Source organism: Athene noctua, chromosome 2, assembly GCF_965140245.1.
Source record: "Athene noctua chromosome 2, bAthNoc1.hap1.1, whole genome shotgun sequence".
NCBI classification, from domain to species: Eukaryota; Metazoa; Chordata; class Aves; order Strigiformes; family Strigidae; genus Athene; species Athene noctua.
The window spans coordinates 151,869,466-151,887,695 of NC_134038.1; the positions used below are offsets into that span (position 1 = coordinate 151,869,466).

At 39.1% G+C, this 18,230-nt stretch overlaps 1 protein-coding gene across 3 annotated transcripts in view; it reads left to right on the forward strand.

Annotated features, from left to right (window-relative positions):
• MYRIP (myosin VIIA and Rab interacting protein) overlaps positions 1-18,230 on the forward strand; it is a 246,049-nt gene that overhangs the window by 173,121 nt on the left and 54,698 nt on the right. For all 3 annotated transcript variants that reach the window (XM_074900668.1, XM_074900669.1, XM_074900670.1), the window contains exons 4-8: positions 10,217-10,353; positions 12,012-12,092; positions 12,705-12,802; positions 13,137-13,217; positions 14,842-14,991. In XM_074900668.1, coding sequence (XP_074756769.1) covers positions 10,217-10,353; positions 12,012-12,092; positions 12,705-12,802; positions 13,137-13,217; positions 14,842-14,991 — 547 coding nt within the window. The remainder of the gene's footprint in view (positions 1-10,216; positions 10,354-12,011; positions 12,093-12,704; positions 12,803-13,136; positions 13,218-14,841; positions 14,992-18,230) is intronic.

The window sequence follows — 18,230 nt, forward strand, 5'->3', positions numbered from 1 at the left end:
GCTTGAAAGCAGCAGTAACTTGTACTGCAAGCTCTCCGCAAGTTCCCCTGCAATGCAGCCTTTTGAACTTTTAGGTTTGGAAGTCAGCTCTGAATAAGTATCATTCAACTGATGCTTACTTTACAAAGCAAAAATGGAGAAAGAATATTCACTAATGGCTGTAAGACATGGCAAACATTATAAACATGTTGTTATGGCAAAAGCTCATTAGGTCTTGCTGAGATACCATCAGGCACTGTATTGGATATGGCTTCTCACATCTTTAACTGCTGGTAGATGCCTGAAGAGAGGTCCTGCCCCTCCTTAGGTCATTGCTTTAACTGCCATTAACTCTCCATGGTCGTGATTTCACCCCTGGTGTTTATAGTCAGCTAAATTACAGTGGAGCACTGGGTTTGAAAACCCTCTTCTTTTTGGAAATTGACTTTTATAACCACTGCAAAATCTGTATTTTCAGTTGAGTTACCCTAAAACACAACATGCTTCCTGGGGGCAGCAGGTCAGGTTAATATGCCAAATATTGCATTCATTCTTGAGCCGGGGGTTCCTGGATATGATATGATACGGCCTCACAGGGAAGATACAGAACAAAATAGCTCAGTTAAATGCTGTCGTGTTCTACTCTTATGTGTGTTTTCCTACTGAAGGGTCAAACCATAACTCCAGTTATACCTGGTATTGGCTCAGTGTTCTCCTTACCTGCTGCAGGACACTTGTTGTCTGTGGGAATCAGACCTGAAAATGGTCCTCACCAAACTCATACTCACAGACTTTACAAACCGGAATGATGGTTTTGTGCCCAAGTTAAGCCAGAAGACCTTTTTAGCTTGACGATTTTCATATGAGATTATTAACTTAGGATGATGTGCAAAAAACACTGAACCTGCTCTACGTCCAGCCACCATTTGTTCAAATCTTATCCTTTGAAGAAATCTTAAAAGGGAGGTGTCTTGTTGCAGTAAGCCTCTGTGAAATGAACCTCTTTAATTCTGGGGAAATGTAACTGGAACACTGTAAAATTCAGAGAAGGCCCAAATAGCTCCATAGAAAAAGTAAGTTAAGTACGCAGATGACTGCCAAAAAGTGAGGAGGATGTGGTGATGGAGGGTTGTGCACATGGTGCTGGGTAAGTGAAAATCTATTGTTAGATGGCAGCATGGATGGCAAAAGGGTGTGAATTTGAATTGAAGGTGGTATGTGAGATCTCGCATTTCTCAGGGAGAGTTTGAGTGTCAATGCTCTGAGTTATGGCGAACCCTCAGAGATACATAGCTGAGTTTACAGGTGTGTTCATTTCAGGTCTAGACCTCTTGTATCTCATGGGTTTGACTTTGGCTGAACTTTGTCAATTCTGGAAAATCGTAGTATACCCCTGAGCAAAATTGATCCATACCCACCAAGTTTTTTGTCACTGCATATGGTCAATGTTTAACCATTGCATGTAATATCTGTCAGCAAGTGTATTTATCTGCAGACTAGATGGGATCTCCAGGGAATGTTGCTTTGCTAGTATAGGCATTACAATTTGCAACTAACTTTCTTTCTTTGTTTTTAATAAAGCATGGGTTATATCTGTTACTTTCTTGAGAGGGGCATCTGTATCTTCTCCATCCTTGTTTTCAAAAAGGCTGTTAGAGACATACGTTCTACTCCTGATTTTTACATACTGATTACTGTCTAACAGTTGAATTACATTTAAAGATCAGTGATCTCTTGGTTTATTTTAATGTAGATTAGATGATCAAGCTACGACTAGGAACATGGGTCACAAACCTATGGCACAGAAAAATGTCTGTGAATTGGAGAAAGGGTTTTTTGTGGATTCTGCGTGCCACATATTTAAGATACTTTCTGTTAGCAGGCTTTGAAATGTTGCCCAGTAGATGGAAAGGTGATTCTACATGAACTTTAACTTCATGTTGAAATCAACATATTACCTGCTGGTTTTCCTCAGCCACTCTACAATGTCTGTATTTTCACTAAAGCTTTTTTCCAGTTTTGCATGCCAGTGATCCATAGCTTTACTGCAGCATCCCATGTCAGGGCATGCATGGGACATCCTAAAAAATAGAAGGTAGACGTCGAAGTGAAAAAAGGTGACATGTCTCTATGTGGCACATAGCTGCAGACTGTATCGTCAGAGAGCTTTGAGGAGGTCAAAAGTATGCCTAGATTAGGTAAGGTATAGACAAATTCATGGAAGATGAGTCCATCGATGGTGTCTTTTGTAACGTCAAACAGTCCTGAGCTGACAAGTGCAGAGCATGCCAAAGGCAGGGTCACTCCACACGTGCGTCTTTCCTGTCATCTCTTCCCTAGCATCTGCCTATGGCAAGAGGCAGAGTAAGAGGTTAAGTGAACCTTTTATTTGAACTAGTATGGCTCATGATCTTATTTTTATGAGACAGCAATCATTTACTGTGGCCTGCTGCATAACACAGCAGGTGATTCCTGCGCTTTGGCACACACTGCAGTGAGCAATCCTTGGCATATCCCTTTGGAAAGTCACTGAGGCTTGGTTTAATGGGCCCATGTGGTAGACACTTTAGTACTTCCCTCAGTAATCAGGATTAGGTGAACTTGTTACAAGTTCTGATCTTTCTTCCATTCAGAAAGTGTATATAGAATTTCTGTGTAAAACCTACTCTGTCTCCCTCCCACATCTAACTTCTTAACTACTGCTTTCAAAGGTAAAGGAGACAGAGTATACCAATTTGAGAGTTGCACATACAGCTGTCTTTTCTAAACAAAAAACCCCAACTCTTCTTTCTTTCTGCTAACCTTAATTTATTATTTGTTGTATGTTGCTTCATGTTGGAATTTAAAAGCCTAAAATGGGGCAGTGAATTTTCTCAGTGAATGGTTGGAAGGATGTGTGTTTTTAGGAAATGCCTTATATAGTACAATACTGTTGGTTGTGTTCTCTGAATAATTAACATACTGTAGACTGCAGTAAATTACTGAGCCAGTTTCATTTGGGCTGGCACAGGCAAGTCATGGTTTCACTGTGAAGGATATGGACGGTTGATTTGTTTCACTTGCGGAAAAGACAGGTGATGTTTTCACTGGTTTGGACAGTTTTCATTCTGGGGTAGATGGTTTGACTTGAGGTGGTCTCCCCTCTGCTGTTACTTGGATTGTGCTGACTGCTGAGCGTAGCCTTTTCTGGGAGTGTAGCCTTTCCTGGGACACACCGGCACAGGTCAGTGTGCCGTGCTTTCACATGTCGCAGTGTAATCTGGGTGCAGCCCTCTGCTGTGGATAATTGGAGGAAGAAATTTTCTGGATCAGCATTTTTTCAATGATGGATAATCTGCAGAATGCCATTATGAAAAAAATAAAGAGGATTTCAATTTAAAGCTTGGGAAGGAGGTGTCACAAAGATTTAACAGTAGCCTGCTAGGCTAAATGATCAACTGCTTCTTGAGGTGTGAACAACTGCCTTCCAAAATAGAAGTACCCTCTTGGAAAGACGTGAGCTTGGTCAAAGTTCCTGTTCAGGGCTTCACTGGGCTGGACTTCCTCAATTCATATATGGGGGGTTTTAAGTCTGATTTTTAGGGAACTGAGCGCTGGCAGAATATTCATGTGTGCAGTGTTTGTGTGCTATAGTAATGATTTATGCTGAGGGGAATGAAGGTGAAGAATTGCATTCTTGAACCTGGCAGTATGTTTGATTTCACTGAAACTGAAAGGAACTGGAATACTCTAATTCAACAATTTGTAACAAGCAGTACATTACAAGCTCTAAAACATCAGCCCAAGGGAAAAAGCAAATATTGCTATTGGCAGAGAAAGAATATTTCAGGATGCTGAGTTTGAAGCAATTTTACTCTAAAAGTAGTAAATAAGAAGTGACAGGCTAAATCTTAATTGTTTCTCTGGGCACCAAACTGAGGCCACTCAGTGCCTGGGAAATGGAAACAAGGGCCCTGAGCTTCATATTCTGTGTGAAGCCAGTACAGGGAAAGAGCCTGTGTTTGGGGGCCTGTGAGAGCTGGTGTGCCTCAAACGGCATAATCTGTGTTATCTGGAGTTTCCCAACCAGTGATGTGGAGCATAGTGCCAGTGCAGTGGGAGGGTGATGGATGTGCAGCTCCCCAGGGAGGGCAGGGCTTCAAAGGATGTTGGTCCTACAGCACTGGTCAGCTGCCTGGGGGGGAACATCATGGTTAAAGACAAGAATATTTAACTGCAACATGGCTCTGCCTCCGGCCCAGCAGCATGGCTAAGTAGGTCTGGTTTGGAGGGGTCCTTTCCACCGGTATCCCAGCTCTGGCATAGCTCAGCAGGCAGTCTTCTCCTGGCTCCCGGTCCCTCCATCTCTTCACTCATGAGCCCCAGGGCAGTTCAAGGAGCCTTGGGAGTGCTTTGAAAGAGTGAAAACTAAACACTGATGTTGGTTTTCTATTAAACATTTTCACTTCTAGTATTTCTTCAGTTTGATGTGACTGTGTTGCGTTTTGGAGTGTCCCGCAGAGCAGCAGTTCTGATCTCTGGGTAGTCCTGTATTTCGGAGGTGGTTTTGTTTGTCTTTTAAAATTTTCATTCCTTAATTTTAAAAAATTGTCGCATCCGCAAAAATAAAAAGGTCCAAGAAATGTAAAGCAGCTCCCTTCCTGAGCGAATCTAGCCAACCACCAAATGCAGATCTTGAGTGACCTGTGGTTGGATGTTACAGTAGGGCACAGCAGGAGAAGCACAGGGTAACCATTTTTAAAGCCTTTTTTTCTTTTTCTTTTTTTTTTATTACAGATAAAAGTTATTTTCAGCAACTATTTTATTTGGTTTCTAGTAAGCTTGACTGGTTGTTAGCTGATCATCAGTTGTCTGAGCAATTGCTGCTGAATGTCTGCATTTCAGGTTGGAGTAGTGCTGATGCCCATTCAAGAACGTTTAAGCAGCTGTTTAATGAAGACCTTTTTTATGATGGACATTACTTTAGTGCTACTAGCACTAAAGGGTCTACTACTAGCTTCTTTTTATTATTTCCTGTTTTACAAAGTAAGAACTATGGGGAACATCTCACAACTAAGTTATAAAACCCTGAAAAAATGGAGTTTACAATGAAAATTGCAACCAGCCCATAAATCTGCTACGAGTAAATGCAGTGGTAATGCTGGACTAATTGGAGAGGAGATCGTAATGTTTTAGCATGTTTAAAAAGAATAAATGAGTATTTGAAGGAGTACCTTTGTGATTATTACACTGTCATTATATATGTAAGAGTCATAAAGTCAGATTTCCAATATCTTAACAATTGTGGACCAACAATCACAGAATCAGTGGGTCTGCAGGGAGGCGATAGTATCATTTAGCCTACAGCATGATTCCCATCATTCCAGTAGAAAGATGGCAAAATTTATGGATGAGGGGAGGGGAATCTGCCTCGAGGCTCAGCAGACAGCTGGGGCTCCAAAGTACACCTCCACCTCAAGTGAACATAAGAGGCTCTAGCAGGGTGGCATGAAACTCTTGTCTAACATTTCACAATAAGTATATGGGGGTAAACTCAGAAATACAAATTGTTTGGCATAACCATTTATACAAATAGTTGTTGATATGCAGGTGAAGTTTGTGGCTCTTATTTTGGAGACAGATTGAGAAGCTAGAAGAGGTTACTGGCCTGGCTGTTGGCACAAAGCTATGGCAGATGAAGTAAGATAGGAGTGGAATGCTGAAAAGTTTTCAGTTTCCAGTGAAGTCAACAGCAAGGAAACTCCAAGCGATTATGTATTCACTGTGACATTTAAATAATGTAAGTACATATTTCCAGAAGCACCTTCTGACTTACAGAAACTAGACTGTAGCTCAGTAAGTGACAAGTTCTTCTTGTGGGAGAAAACTTGTCACAAAGTTCATGGAAAAATGGAAAAATATTGTTATAAAATGCTTCCTTGTAGTTCATCTTGCATTATGACTAGAGAGTAAGTTTATGAACATTAAGTAGGTACTACCTTTTAGAGAAGATTTATTGCAGAAGCTTCATGTTGCCTTTAGACCAAGTAAAACCTCACAACTTTTTTAGAAGAAAAAAAACCTAAAGTGGTAAATCAGTTACTAAACAACCTTCTTGATACTGAGTAGTGAATACTTGTCATCATGCCTGAGTGGCATCTTTCCTGTGATCTTATGATCGTCACTAATATAGAGCTAAATGGTTTATGTCCCCACTCACCAACACAGCTGGTGTACTTTCTTTTCAGAAGGCTAATAATTGAGTATTTGGGTGCTGCAGGTGAGAAGTATACTGAAAACCACTTGTGAACATTTTAATGGACTTACTTGGTGCTACGTGATTAGGACAAATACAGTGCTGTGCTAAAAAAAAAAAAGCCAGGAGGCTTTGTAATACTCGTTCAAGTTTTAATGTTACTAAACCAAAAGTGTCTGCCTAGCTTTCACACTTTGTTGTAAGACAGAATTTTAAAATCACAGTATTCCCCTCTGCCAAAAGCTCATCAAAATGCAACTCAACTCCATGGCAATATTATGTAACTCCATGGCAATATTATGTAACATAAATAATGTCCTTTAGCGTTTAAGGCTATTTAGCAATAAAGACATAGCGGGTTTTATGGCACAGTAAGAGAGAGAAATGGCTTCAACCATTCCCGCTTCTTTAAAATGCATACAACTAATATCCTTTAAGTGTGAACTTTCATTTCACAGAGAAAGCTTGCACACTTTCTATTGGAGGTAGTAAGAGAAGTGTTTTGTTTCAGTGATTTCACTGATTTTCACTGTCCTAGTCTTTCATTATTCTGGATTCATGGACTGCTTTTGCAGAGTACAACTTTAAAGTACAGGTCAACATTAAAAGATTTTAAAATAAGGCAAAAATGCTCTAATTTCTCTTTTGAGTGGGTCCTTTATTTTAGTATCTACAAGAGAACTTCTCTCTTCTCTCAATCTTTTCACCCCAGGAGGAATCAGCAGGGACGTTGTGAGTTATTTGAAAGTTAAGAGGCTAAAAAGCTTTAGGCGTTGTAATCTGCTATAAAATGTATGCAAGACAGAGGCATAGATTTGGAGTTGTTGGTAGCTCTCCAACACATAGGAGAGAAACATGAGATGATTAGATTACTCACAGTGTTCATCCTGCAGCGATGAGGAAATTTAAAAAAAAAAAAAATTACAATCCTTGTGCTTACACCAGATTAACTAGTACAAAGCATCTCTTCTTCCATTGTTGAGAGGTAAAATCTCCTATCCTTTCAACTCTTCCAAAGTTCACATACAGAAAATGTTATCATTACAAATAGAAAGCCTGTCTTTAAAATTGTGTTAGTTGCAAATCACTCTCACCTCATTAAGAAACCAGTGCTGTTAGCTTTCTGCTTTTACAGAAACAGTATTGATCAGACCCACAAAAGCATGGGAATATGGGGAAGAAGGTGGGGAAGCAGTCTTCCAGTGGGTGCCATCTCTCATTTTGTCCCAGGTCAGCATTCATAACTGACTGTCTTAACTCATACACTGTGTACGATGAGATAGGTGATACTCTGCTTTTGATACCTTGTCACTCTGAGTATTAAGAACTGGCTCTGCTTGGCTTCCAAGAGGATGACAAGGTTAACAGTTTGAGCTAGTGAAGCTGAGGTTGGTAAACGTGCTAAGGTAGTTGGTAGGGATCTTGAAAGCCCTTAAGACATTGTATTTGAGGACTTATCGCACTGTGAGCCCACCGGTGGTGGTAGTGCTATGATACTCTTTTGTGGACAGTGTGAACCGTGTTAACTGGGCAGAAGAATATCCTTCCTGGACAATACCTCCTGCTAAGCCACTTCCAACCCAGCCATGCAATTTTTTTCATCATAATGATTGTGACTCCATGCTATTGAACTAACATCTTAGATCCCCAGCATCTGTAGAAACTCAGTGGACAAAAGTTAATCACATTCAACAAGCAGAAGACACAGTGTTTGTTCCTTTCTGATGCAGTTTCTATGAGAGAAAATTGTTCCCACCCACAAGGAAGGCAGGCTCTCAAAACACCAGAGAATTGCAGGTTTGGGAGAGAAATTTGCCTTCATTCACAGATTCATCACTCTGCCAGCAGCCAAGCCCTGGTCAGTGGGTCAGGACTTGGACAGGCATCGTAACAGATTTTTGGGTGGCAGCATTATAGGAGTTCACAAATCCTGTACTTCACAGGCAGACCTAGGCATGCTTCCTATTGCTCATCTCTATCCCCAGCCACTTGTGCTTCATCAAATGTCAGTCATCTGTGCTATGTGTGTAAGGAAATTTTCCAGGAAAAAAGGTTTTTTGCCATTGTCACATGTTAGTGATATTAGTAGAAAGGTGAATATTTGAACTATCAGCCTCCTGGGAACCATAGGATATTCCTGTGCAAATAGACAGTAAAGGGATAATATTCTTACAGTATCTGTAAACATCTCCTGCCTCTAATTGCTGACACAGCATACAGAAAAAAACCTTCTGTTCCATTATGTGCTTTTTCTTCTGTTGTCTTCAGTAGAGCAACTAATATCACTTTAAAAGTTCACAGTTTGAATATGATTGGCTTCATTGATTTTTATTTTTCATTTCCCACTGCTTGTGTTTGCTACTAAACACTTTCCAGTGGTGACAGAGAAGTGGACTATATCGTGATGTTCTGCTTTACGTGGAGTGGATATTCCTTTTTAGCAGTATACTGGAACTGGAAAGCATTTAGTTGAAACCCCAGCCTCAACGTATTTGTTTTTTATCAAGTGTCTCCCAAGGTTCAGTGCTGAGTCAGAACTACATTGCTAATCTCTCAATAGGTGAGATTTTATTTGCTTATGAAATGGTGTGTTTTAAACAAAAATTGTGGATTGTTACTTGCTTTGCACTTTATAAAGTTCAGAGTCCCTGAAGTAGGTGGGGATTTTGTTTTATTTTGTTTTTCACCCACAACCCTAGGTTTAAAAAACATAATTAAATCATCTGAATGTGTTCAAGTCTGGAAGTGCTGAGAGTCTGGCACTTATGATAGTAACATCATTTCTTTAGGGGTTCATGTATTGACTCTGCACACTAACCTTAGCCTTTTGTTTTCTAAAATCTTCGTGTTAAGAATCTTCTCTTTTCTTACTTATGTAACAAGTTCCATAGGGCTTCCAGTTCCAAGACCCTGATTCTTGTAATTATTACAAAAGGGAAATACTGTTTTGTATGAAGTGTTTTCATGTCCTGTAAAAATATCTTGGTTCTTGCAATGTAAGTGCAGTAAATTAAAATGTGCAGGGGAACAAACAGGCTCAAAGGGTGAAGCAAACACTCAGAATTAGTTCATGTTCACTGGCTCAGACTTAATGTTCCTTTCTGGAGTCTTTTGGTTGAGTCAGCTTTAATTTGCAGGTGGAACCCTAGGATCCCCCTCTCCGGTGACACCCTTGGTAGGAAATGTACGGGTCTGCTGTGGGTTACCCTGCAGTAACCCGTGGTTGTGTTGCCTGGGAATATGGTGCAGATTCTTTTCACCCACTGCTGAAGTCAGAGGTGAAGCAAGAGCCCATTGCCACATAGAAAAGAATACAGAGCTTGACAGTATCTCATGGCTTTATAAAAGTGTGTGAGCTCTGGGGACAAATCCGTTAGGATGAATTATTGATGTCAGCAATGCTTACTGTTGAAAGTAAGAAACCAAACTGCAGTTGTGAGTCCTTCCTCAACCAGAAAGGTTGTCTGCCTACCATTCTTTGCTCATTCTGCTTTGAGGTCCTCTAATTAGGCTTTGTCTACTCTATTGGTTTCCCCAAATAAAAGCAGTGATATATTTTAATGAAAATGTTCTTTTTTGAGGTGCATCAATAGGCCAATGTTCTTACATTATCTGTGAATCTCTGTAAATAAAGGCTATTTTTAAAACCTGCCCGTGCTGCTGTTCCAAGGCTTTTTTATTTTTTTCAAACGGTTGTAGTGGTGACATTATATTGTAAAAGGGGAGAGCACCTCTTCTGATAGTAGCAAAATCAAATGAAACCTTGAGTAATGTGAAGCAGGTATTTGGTCATGAGTTACCTTTTTTTTTTTTTTTTTTTTTTTTTTTTTTGTCTCAGTATACCAGACACTTGCAAAGTACAAACATTGAAGAAATATTCAGAATTTAATATGTTTATTCTCTGAGACCTAAAAGATCCTTTTTACATAAAAGGATGGTAAACAGCTTACGTTTATTTGTTGTAGAATCATTCCAAATATGTCGTTTATTTTTCTGTTTTAGGCTCCTGAGGGCCCAGTCTCTCGATTGGTACTATAACAATGTCAAAAGCCGCTTTAAGTGTTTTGGAAGTGCCAAAGTCCTGAAGAACTTATACAAAAAGCATAGACTGGAGAGCGGAATTTGTCCTGATGTAATAGGTAAGAAAACTGTGTTGACTTCTTATTAGCTTATCTACTTTAACACACAAGCTGAGACAATGGAAATTCTGAGACTATTTCAGAAGATATTTTTTAAGGCTACTTTTTTTTAACAAATTCCTCAGTGGAGAGAAAAAAGAGGTGAAGAGAACTGTTTAAGAATTCAAAGAATGTTTAATCTTAATTGTGCCACTGATACAGAACTGTTATCTTCAGTCTGTAAAGTAAATTGCAGTTTGTATTGTAGCCGGCGTTCCAAAATTTATCGCAGTTCTGAGTACTCAATGAATGAGAAAATAATTTTGCATTCAACATTTGGCCTTAGAGCACATTTCCATGGTGTTTGAAGTAAAATTTGGTTAACATGGGATACGTTCAGTATCCAAGCTGACCAAAACTTAGATTGTCCTCACTTGGAGTTTTGCATGCTCAAGGATCTGAAACTGGCAACATCTTATTTTTGTACTGATGTTTGTAAATGGTTAAAAGATGCCAATTAAATAGTCATCATTTTTTTAAATGAAGAGTAACAATTCTCCCTTAACTGTGATGTTACAATGCCTCATCCCGTAAGATAAATAATTGGAGGTGTAAAATGGGTTAGAAGAAATGGTGTTTGGTGTCGTATTGGTAACTTCAGCAAATTACTCAAAACGTAGCTAGCTGAATGTTTGAAATTTCATTGAATTTATTAGGCCAGATACTTTCCTAATGTAATTCTTTGAAAATTTGTACAGAGACTGTAATCTTTCTATAGTCTTTCCTTCATCTTTTTTTGACATTATATAAGATGATAAGTGAACTCTCTAGTCCTGAATTAAAGTTTTAGGTGTGTCTTATGAAAATTGTCATAAAAGCTTCTAGGGAGAAGTGTCCTATGCATTAAATTCTGATTTATTAGTCTTTTTGCTTTCTCTGTATCAAATTCATTTTTTCTAGGGAAGATTCCTTAACAGTTGAGAACAATTATGTATGAATACAAGAAAATCTATGTCAGTGAGGGCTGAAGTGGGACAATGGATTTAAAAACTGTGGGAATGAATCCTTCAGAACTTTAATATGATGTGGTGCCTTAAGCCATAATCTCATTGAATTTGTCCTTGAATGGAGTGTGAACAATGCAATGATGAGTTGCGGTGGCATGTGCACTCTCTGTGAGACCTTTCTAAGGAAGGCTTTTGAGTCTAAATGTCATTGGTAACTTTCTTCTACTCTTCCTGTGACTGTGAGGTAAACCTTTTGTTCCCTTTGAAGGTAAATACTAGTATACGTGTCTGAGTTTTAGCTTATTTATACAGCATTGCCCTTAAAATGTAGAATCTATTTCACCCCCAAATGTCATATTAAAGGCAAACTCCCTGTACTTAGTTTCTGTCATGTAAGTTTTATACATGGTAGCTTCCTCCTCTCTCTGTCTTTTACTGTACAAATAGTTTTCTCCATCCAAAATGAATGAAAGGTCTTCTGTGTAATAGCAGTCAAGTTTTGTACAAAAGCTGCTGCAGTCATAGTTTATAGAAAAGGTAGGAAGAATTTTCTGTTTATCCCTGTTTTTGTGAGGTGCCACTGTATCTTGAGTGAATATTTTAATCTAATAATGCCTCTGTTATTAATGGGTGGTACTGAGAGTAATGCACAGTACTGTCTTTTTTGAGCAGAAGGAGGTTTTTTTGAAGGAAGCTTTGAAAATGAAGGAAGCATTTGTGGCAGTGACTCTACATTCTACCAACAGACAGAAGGTATGCTGCTAAAAACTCGTTTGATTAAAACACAGTTCTTACTTTGAATTACTGGACAAATAGCCTAGAATGCTGGTAAGTCTTGTCCACAAATCCAACAATCTTTTTGCTGAAACATTTAACAAGATACTCAGAATAATTGGATTTTTTTTTTCCTGGGATATCTTGCTTCAGTATTACAGCTAATACATACTTATGCTAGTGCAATTTTCTTAATGTTCAGGTTTTGTTACTTCTCTCCCATTTCCTTTCCTATGCTCATATATTTTTGCATTCTCTTTCTTATATTCTGTTGGTGTTTATACGAAGTTTACAAAGTTTCTTCCTATGCTTTCTTCCTAACTATTTTGCTGTTTTCTAAAATAAGCAACATAAAAATACTGTGTTTCATTGTATTTAATATTTACATTTATGAAGTAACATAGAGATTGAAACAAATTTCTTTGTCTTAAGGTGTTTCTTCTACTGTGCATAATTACAGTTTGAGGAAATTACCTTTGTCATGACCAACCTAAGATTCTATGTCCAGAATGTGAGTCTGAATTTTGGAGCTTGTTTTGCAAAATATACATATATAATGACCATGGTGGTTTTATCTTATTCTTCACCTAGGACACAGCATGATGGATACCCTTGCTGTGGCCTTACGTGTTGCAGAGGAAGCAGTGGAAGAAGCTATTTCTAAGGCAGAGACCTACAGTGACAGCCTGGTAACATTTTCAAAAAAAAAAAAAAAAAAAAAAGTATTATTTTAAATGCAACAATTATGTTTCTTTTAATTTGGGTAGTAGTACAAAACCAGATACAAAAAAACACCATAAAGAAATAGTGACTCTCTCATGCCATACCCAAAGAGTTGGTTGTGGGTTTTATGAACTTGTATCCAAGATGCATGTGGCATTTCAGAAGGTGACATGCAAGTACCTGTAGTTTCTTCCCACAGTGCCAATAGGGCATATTACCTGTTTCCTGATCTATACCATTTCTGTTGGAAAGGCTTGTTTTATGTGATTTTAGAAACTATAGATATCCATTTTCATATAGGACAAGCAGAACGAGGCTTGTTACTTGCAGGAACACAAGGAGGACCTCATAGAAGAGCTGGCCACAACCATCGTGCAGAAGGTATGGCATGCATGTTTTCCCTAGCTTGTTTAATAGCCAAAAAAAAAATCTTTGAATCTGGTGAGCTTTGACTCTGCTGACAGCAAAAAGGATGACACCAATGTAGAAAGTAGAGTAAATGACAAGTTGCCACTTCTACTATCATAGTATAGGCTTAATCAGCTATAATACATCTGACAGAGAGATCGGTTTATAAATAAACTTAATCCAGTGCCTAAACTGATGGTCTACACCCTCAGAGCTGAGAGATACCATTCCCTCAGGTCTGTGATATCCTTGCTTGGAAGAAGAAGCCCCTGCTCGATTGAATTTTGCATCTGTACTTAACTTTCCAAAAGGCATCAAGTTTTCCAACATAAAGAATGATAGAATCATAGAATGAATTGTGTTGGAAGGCTCTTGACCATACCAGCTCTACTGAACCCTGCATCTTCAACACATACAAAGAAAACAGTGATCATTAAAATAGAATTTGGTTATTGATGCTGTGAGAGACACCCAAAAAATCACAGAACCTTCTGTGTGTCTGATTTATGTGGCTTTTTCCAGAAAGCTCATTCTCCCTGCAAAGCTCACAGTTGGCACTGATGCAGCACAGCAATGGAGGGCTACTGGAAACAAGTACCCATTGAGTTTGTCTGGACAGTCTGGAGCAAGGCAAGATAGGTGTCAACAGAGTGCTGCTGAGTTCCTGTGATCAGTGATCACTCTGCTAAGTTAATTGCCCTCCATGTGAACTAAGCTAATTGAGACATCTATGTATGGGAGGTGGCATTTAACAATGTATGTATCACACATCAGGAGAGGAACATGTTGTCATAAGGCTATCAAGAAAAGCCAGAAGAGCAGCAGCACAACGGAAAATAATCTGCCTTCTTTTTTAATAGGGATGTTAGAAGGTTAATTCTGCTTATCAGATCTTTGATAGTCCAGAGCCTATCTCAGCCAAGCTTGAATTGCTATCACCTTTATCAAAAACTACCTAACAAGATCTTTTATGCCATAGAATAATATTCTGTAGATATTTTAAATTGGAATCAGAGAAGTTGTGAAAATTAAGTGTAGCAGGATATAATCTGTCAGTGTAGGGAGACAGGTAGTCTATATGATCTCTCTCTCTCTCTTAAGATGGTGTAGATTTTCAAAAACAAAAATAGTGCCTAGACACCTAAGAGCTCTTTGTTTTCAGTAGAAATGTGTCTAGATGTCATGGAAGCCTTTGAAATTCCCCTCATATCTAGTATTTTATGTTTCTTTGCAAAAATTCTTGTCTGAGAAAATACTTGACACTTAGATGCTGCTAATGTTTAAAGTGTTGCTGTAGGAACAGGTTTCCACATTTATTTAATTCCCCTCTGAGGTTTCTGTAGGCATTGATTATGATTTATTGTATCAATGCTTATGCACTTGCAAACAATATGACTTCAGATGAGAAGAAATGCATGCAAGTTGTCAGAACTGTCCTTGCATGAACTGGAGCAAAATCAAATGGAAACTCAAATGTTCTTCCTAGGCAGTTTGCCTTGACACATGGTTAATGTAGTTTTTCTCCATACAGCTCAAACAATATTTTCCAAGCACCATTTTTTTCTCCCCTTCCACCTCCTGTCCCCTTACCTTACAGATTATAAAGAAGCAGAAAAGTAAAACTGAGCAGGCTGAGGCTGACTTTGAATGGCCACCATCCAGGAGCAGTGGCCTGGCGTCTGTTGCTGTCTCAGATCAGAGTATGCTGACTTTTCCAGGGAGCCGGAGGGGGTCCTACACATTATGGGTAAGTGATTTGGCCCAACTATTGATGGTTTCTGCTGCACAAAATGAGAAGATTGAAATCATGGATAAGTATACTTACTGCCTGGAATGGTACGTAGAGACTTGCAGAGAACAAACACTAAACCTGTGTCTGGACTGCAGCTCCCCTGCATGCTTTCCTAGCACATCATGGGCCATGGAAGTACCTGACTGACGTTGTGTTGTATGGGTGAGTGTGTTGGGGAGGATTAAGTTTATGGTATGAGCAATCTCACTGCTTGATTTGAATGCTAACAGGACTCAGTGCCTCAGTGTTTATTCCTTAAAACAGTTTTTATGCTCACTTAGCTTTTGTTAGGATTTTTGCTGAATATTTTCTTTTCTACAATGTTAGATTTCTGTATTTTTTTTTCTCCTTAGCCATCTTAAAGAAAATAACCACTACCCACAATAAAAAAGTAAACCCAACCGTAGAGCACCATTTATGTCTTATACTAAAGAGTATTTCCTCCTTGCACTTATTTCTCAGAATAATGCCTTTAGTTCCTGCTATCAAGTTGAAGAAAATCCAACAAGCTGCATTAGTAACATTTTAAGAGCAGCAGTCAGGGAAAAGAAGTGAAAATAAGCTATAGGCTTGGATAGGCTGTTTGACAATCGGAGAGGGAGGACAGTGACAGATGAGTTCCAGTGCATTTTGGTACAGTGGTTTAAGCTGCTGCTCCCAACTGTCCTGCTACTGCAGCAGTAATCACCACTCCCCCGCTGAGCACAACCACCAGAATTGAATGTGTGCTGTGCCCTAGTTCCCAGCTACATTTGGTAGCTTATACTGCCAGTGAAAATATATTCATGCCAGAATATGACTGTGGGCCAGAATTTCTCAGATACAGACTCACATTCCTGTCCACCACCTATTTCCAAATCGAAGGAGTAATGCCTTCAAGCTGCTGCTGTTAACCAAGTGATCACAAGTCAGGGTGAGCGTGTTTATTTGCTCTGTAGCTCCTAGGCAGCTTGCTTGTGGAACAGAAGAGCCAGGAGAGGGAGAGTTAATTTTGTGTCTGACTCAACTGAGGTTCCTTTCTGGAGTTTAAGGACAGGACCTAGGGGAACGTGCTGTTCAAATCCTCAGTTACTACACCAGAAGCCTGTTGTTGTTCTGCATTTGGAGAGTTAAGCTTGAACTCAACACCTTTTGAAATTCTGTTATGAAGTAAGAAGTTTGAGTCCCAATTTTCTTCCAGGGGGAGGCTTATTGGTTTGAGAAATAGCAAACTTTGTGGAAAATACTGAAGTAGCAGAAATGTCATGCTAAGGTGAGAAAAGCTGCAATGAATAGCTTCAAAACTTCTGCAGCCATCAGTCAGTACTAAGCATCCAGATGTGTACAGTGCTTTATAAGAACTTTCTACCTCTTTACAGGGTCTTTACCACATTTGTCACCATTTGGTCCAGTTATCTTCCCACAGTGTGTTAAGGAAAACAAATTAATTTGGCCATCTTGGTCTAGTTTCTCTCATACCTCCCATAAACTCAGTTTCTGCTTTGTGCTTTGCTAGGGTTGTTTTCTCGTTTTATTTTGGCCTTTGAAGTATGCATGTGTTTATTTTTGCTTTGCTTTGAATAGGGGAGGATTTTCTTAGTACAACCATATACCCTTGCAAAGGTAGCATAGCTCCAGTTGTTCCTGTATAGTTGCAGTTATGTTAGCTCATTAGGCTAGCAGAAATAAAGTCATAGAAGCTCTAACAAAGGGTCTGCTGGAAAGCATGCTGAAAGGCAATTTGTGCAGAGCAAATGTAGAGCAATTGCAGCTTGCTTGATTGAACAGTGGTGGAACAACCCAAGTTGCTTTTCCTGAGCTTGCTTTCCATTCAACTTTCATTCAGCTACAATTGGTAAGCATGCATCTCTCAGCAGATTTTCAGTACTAAACTGCATTGGTTTCTCCTCCATATATCATTTGAGAAAGTTACCTTTTGTGCCAAAAGAATTGCAAAATTTTTTTTCTTTCCAAAGCAAAGCCTGGCTTCTACAGAAGCTGGGAGAAAGGCCCTGTGGCCATATGCTCTTTCAAGGCAAAGCTCCTTACTCTTTCCCAGGTGGATTTTGGAACTCTTGAGTCCAAGCCTGTAACAGCAAATCTTCATGGGCTTGACTGCAATAAGTGAAGTTTTTGTATTTCCTAACTGATAACACTATGTTGACCAAAAAGCCCCAAACTTGATTTGTATACACATTCCGACTGTTGACCTGTGTGTGTTGACTTAGTTTGAGCAGAGATCTGCCTGTAACATAAAACCCCTTTCCTATTAGTATACGCCACAGCTAACAAGAGGGTCTTGCAACAGATTTATTAGGGCAGATGTTTCTAGTGTAACCAAGGTTCTTGTGGACAGACTATGTGGCCACAACCACCCTAAGGGAAGCAAAAAAAAAAAGGTGAGCTTTTTTTTTCTTCTATCAAAGCTACCCATTACTGGGTTAAAGTTACATATGTCAACCTGTTTCCCAGTAAGGATTATTTAAGTAGACCTTCCTCTGTTTAAGACTTTCTTTTTTACCTGGAAAACAAATTACTACTTGAAGCAAGCAGAAGAGGGATAGATTAAATAAAAGGGAAGAAGAAACATGATTAACAGAAAGATAAACATGCAGAGGAAAGGGAGGTAAGGATAGTAAATCTTAAGGCAGTTAGGATTCTGTAATTTAAAACTGAAAATTTATCGTAGAGCAAATATGTTTATTTGTCTTCTGTGCAGAAGATAATACATGCAGTTTCACTAGATAATAAAGCTAGTAATAGTTATTTAGGGCAGTTGCATGCAATAACATTGGCCTTTAGAAACCCATGTTTATTATTGCATTGCATTTTATTACCAAAGTCACTTGCTTACAGTCTGGAGGGGAGTTGTAATAATCCCAGATATAACTCTGTAACGATACCTGCCAAGCAATTTTTCTTTTAATCACAGCTATTTGTATGCAACTCATCCATATTGGCCAGAAACATTCAGTGGGCTCTGGAAGCCCTGGATTACCTCCCTGCTCATTCAAAATCACTTATTTTGAAATCATCGTTAAATATATTACACTGCCTCTTTGTAGTATGAAGAAAATGCTGTATGCAGGGAACTTGAGCTGTGTAAGCTGGAGACAACACAGTGCCAAGAGACCAGCTGCATGAGACCTGCTTGACTGGAGCAAGACTCTTGATCTTCATATTAAGGAACACACACACACACAGTATCTCCCTGA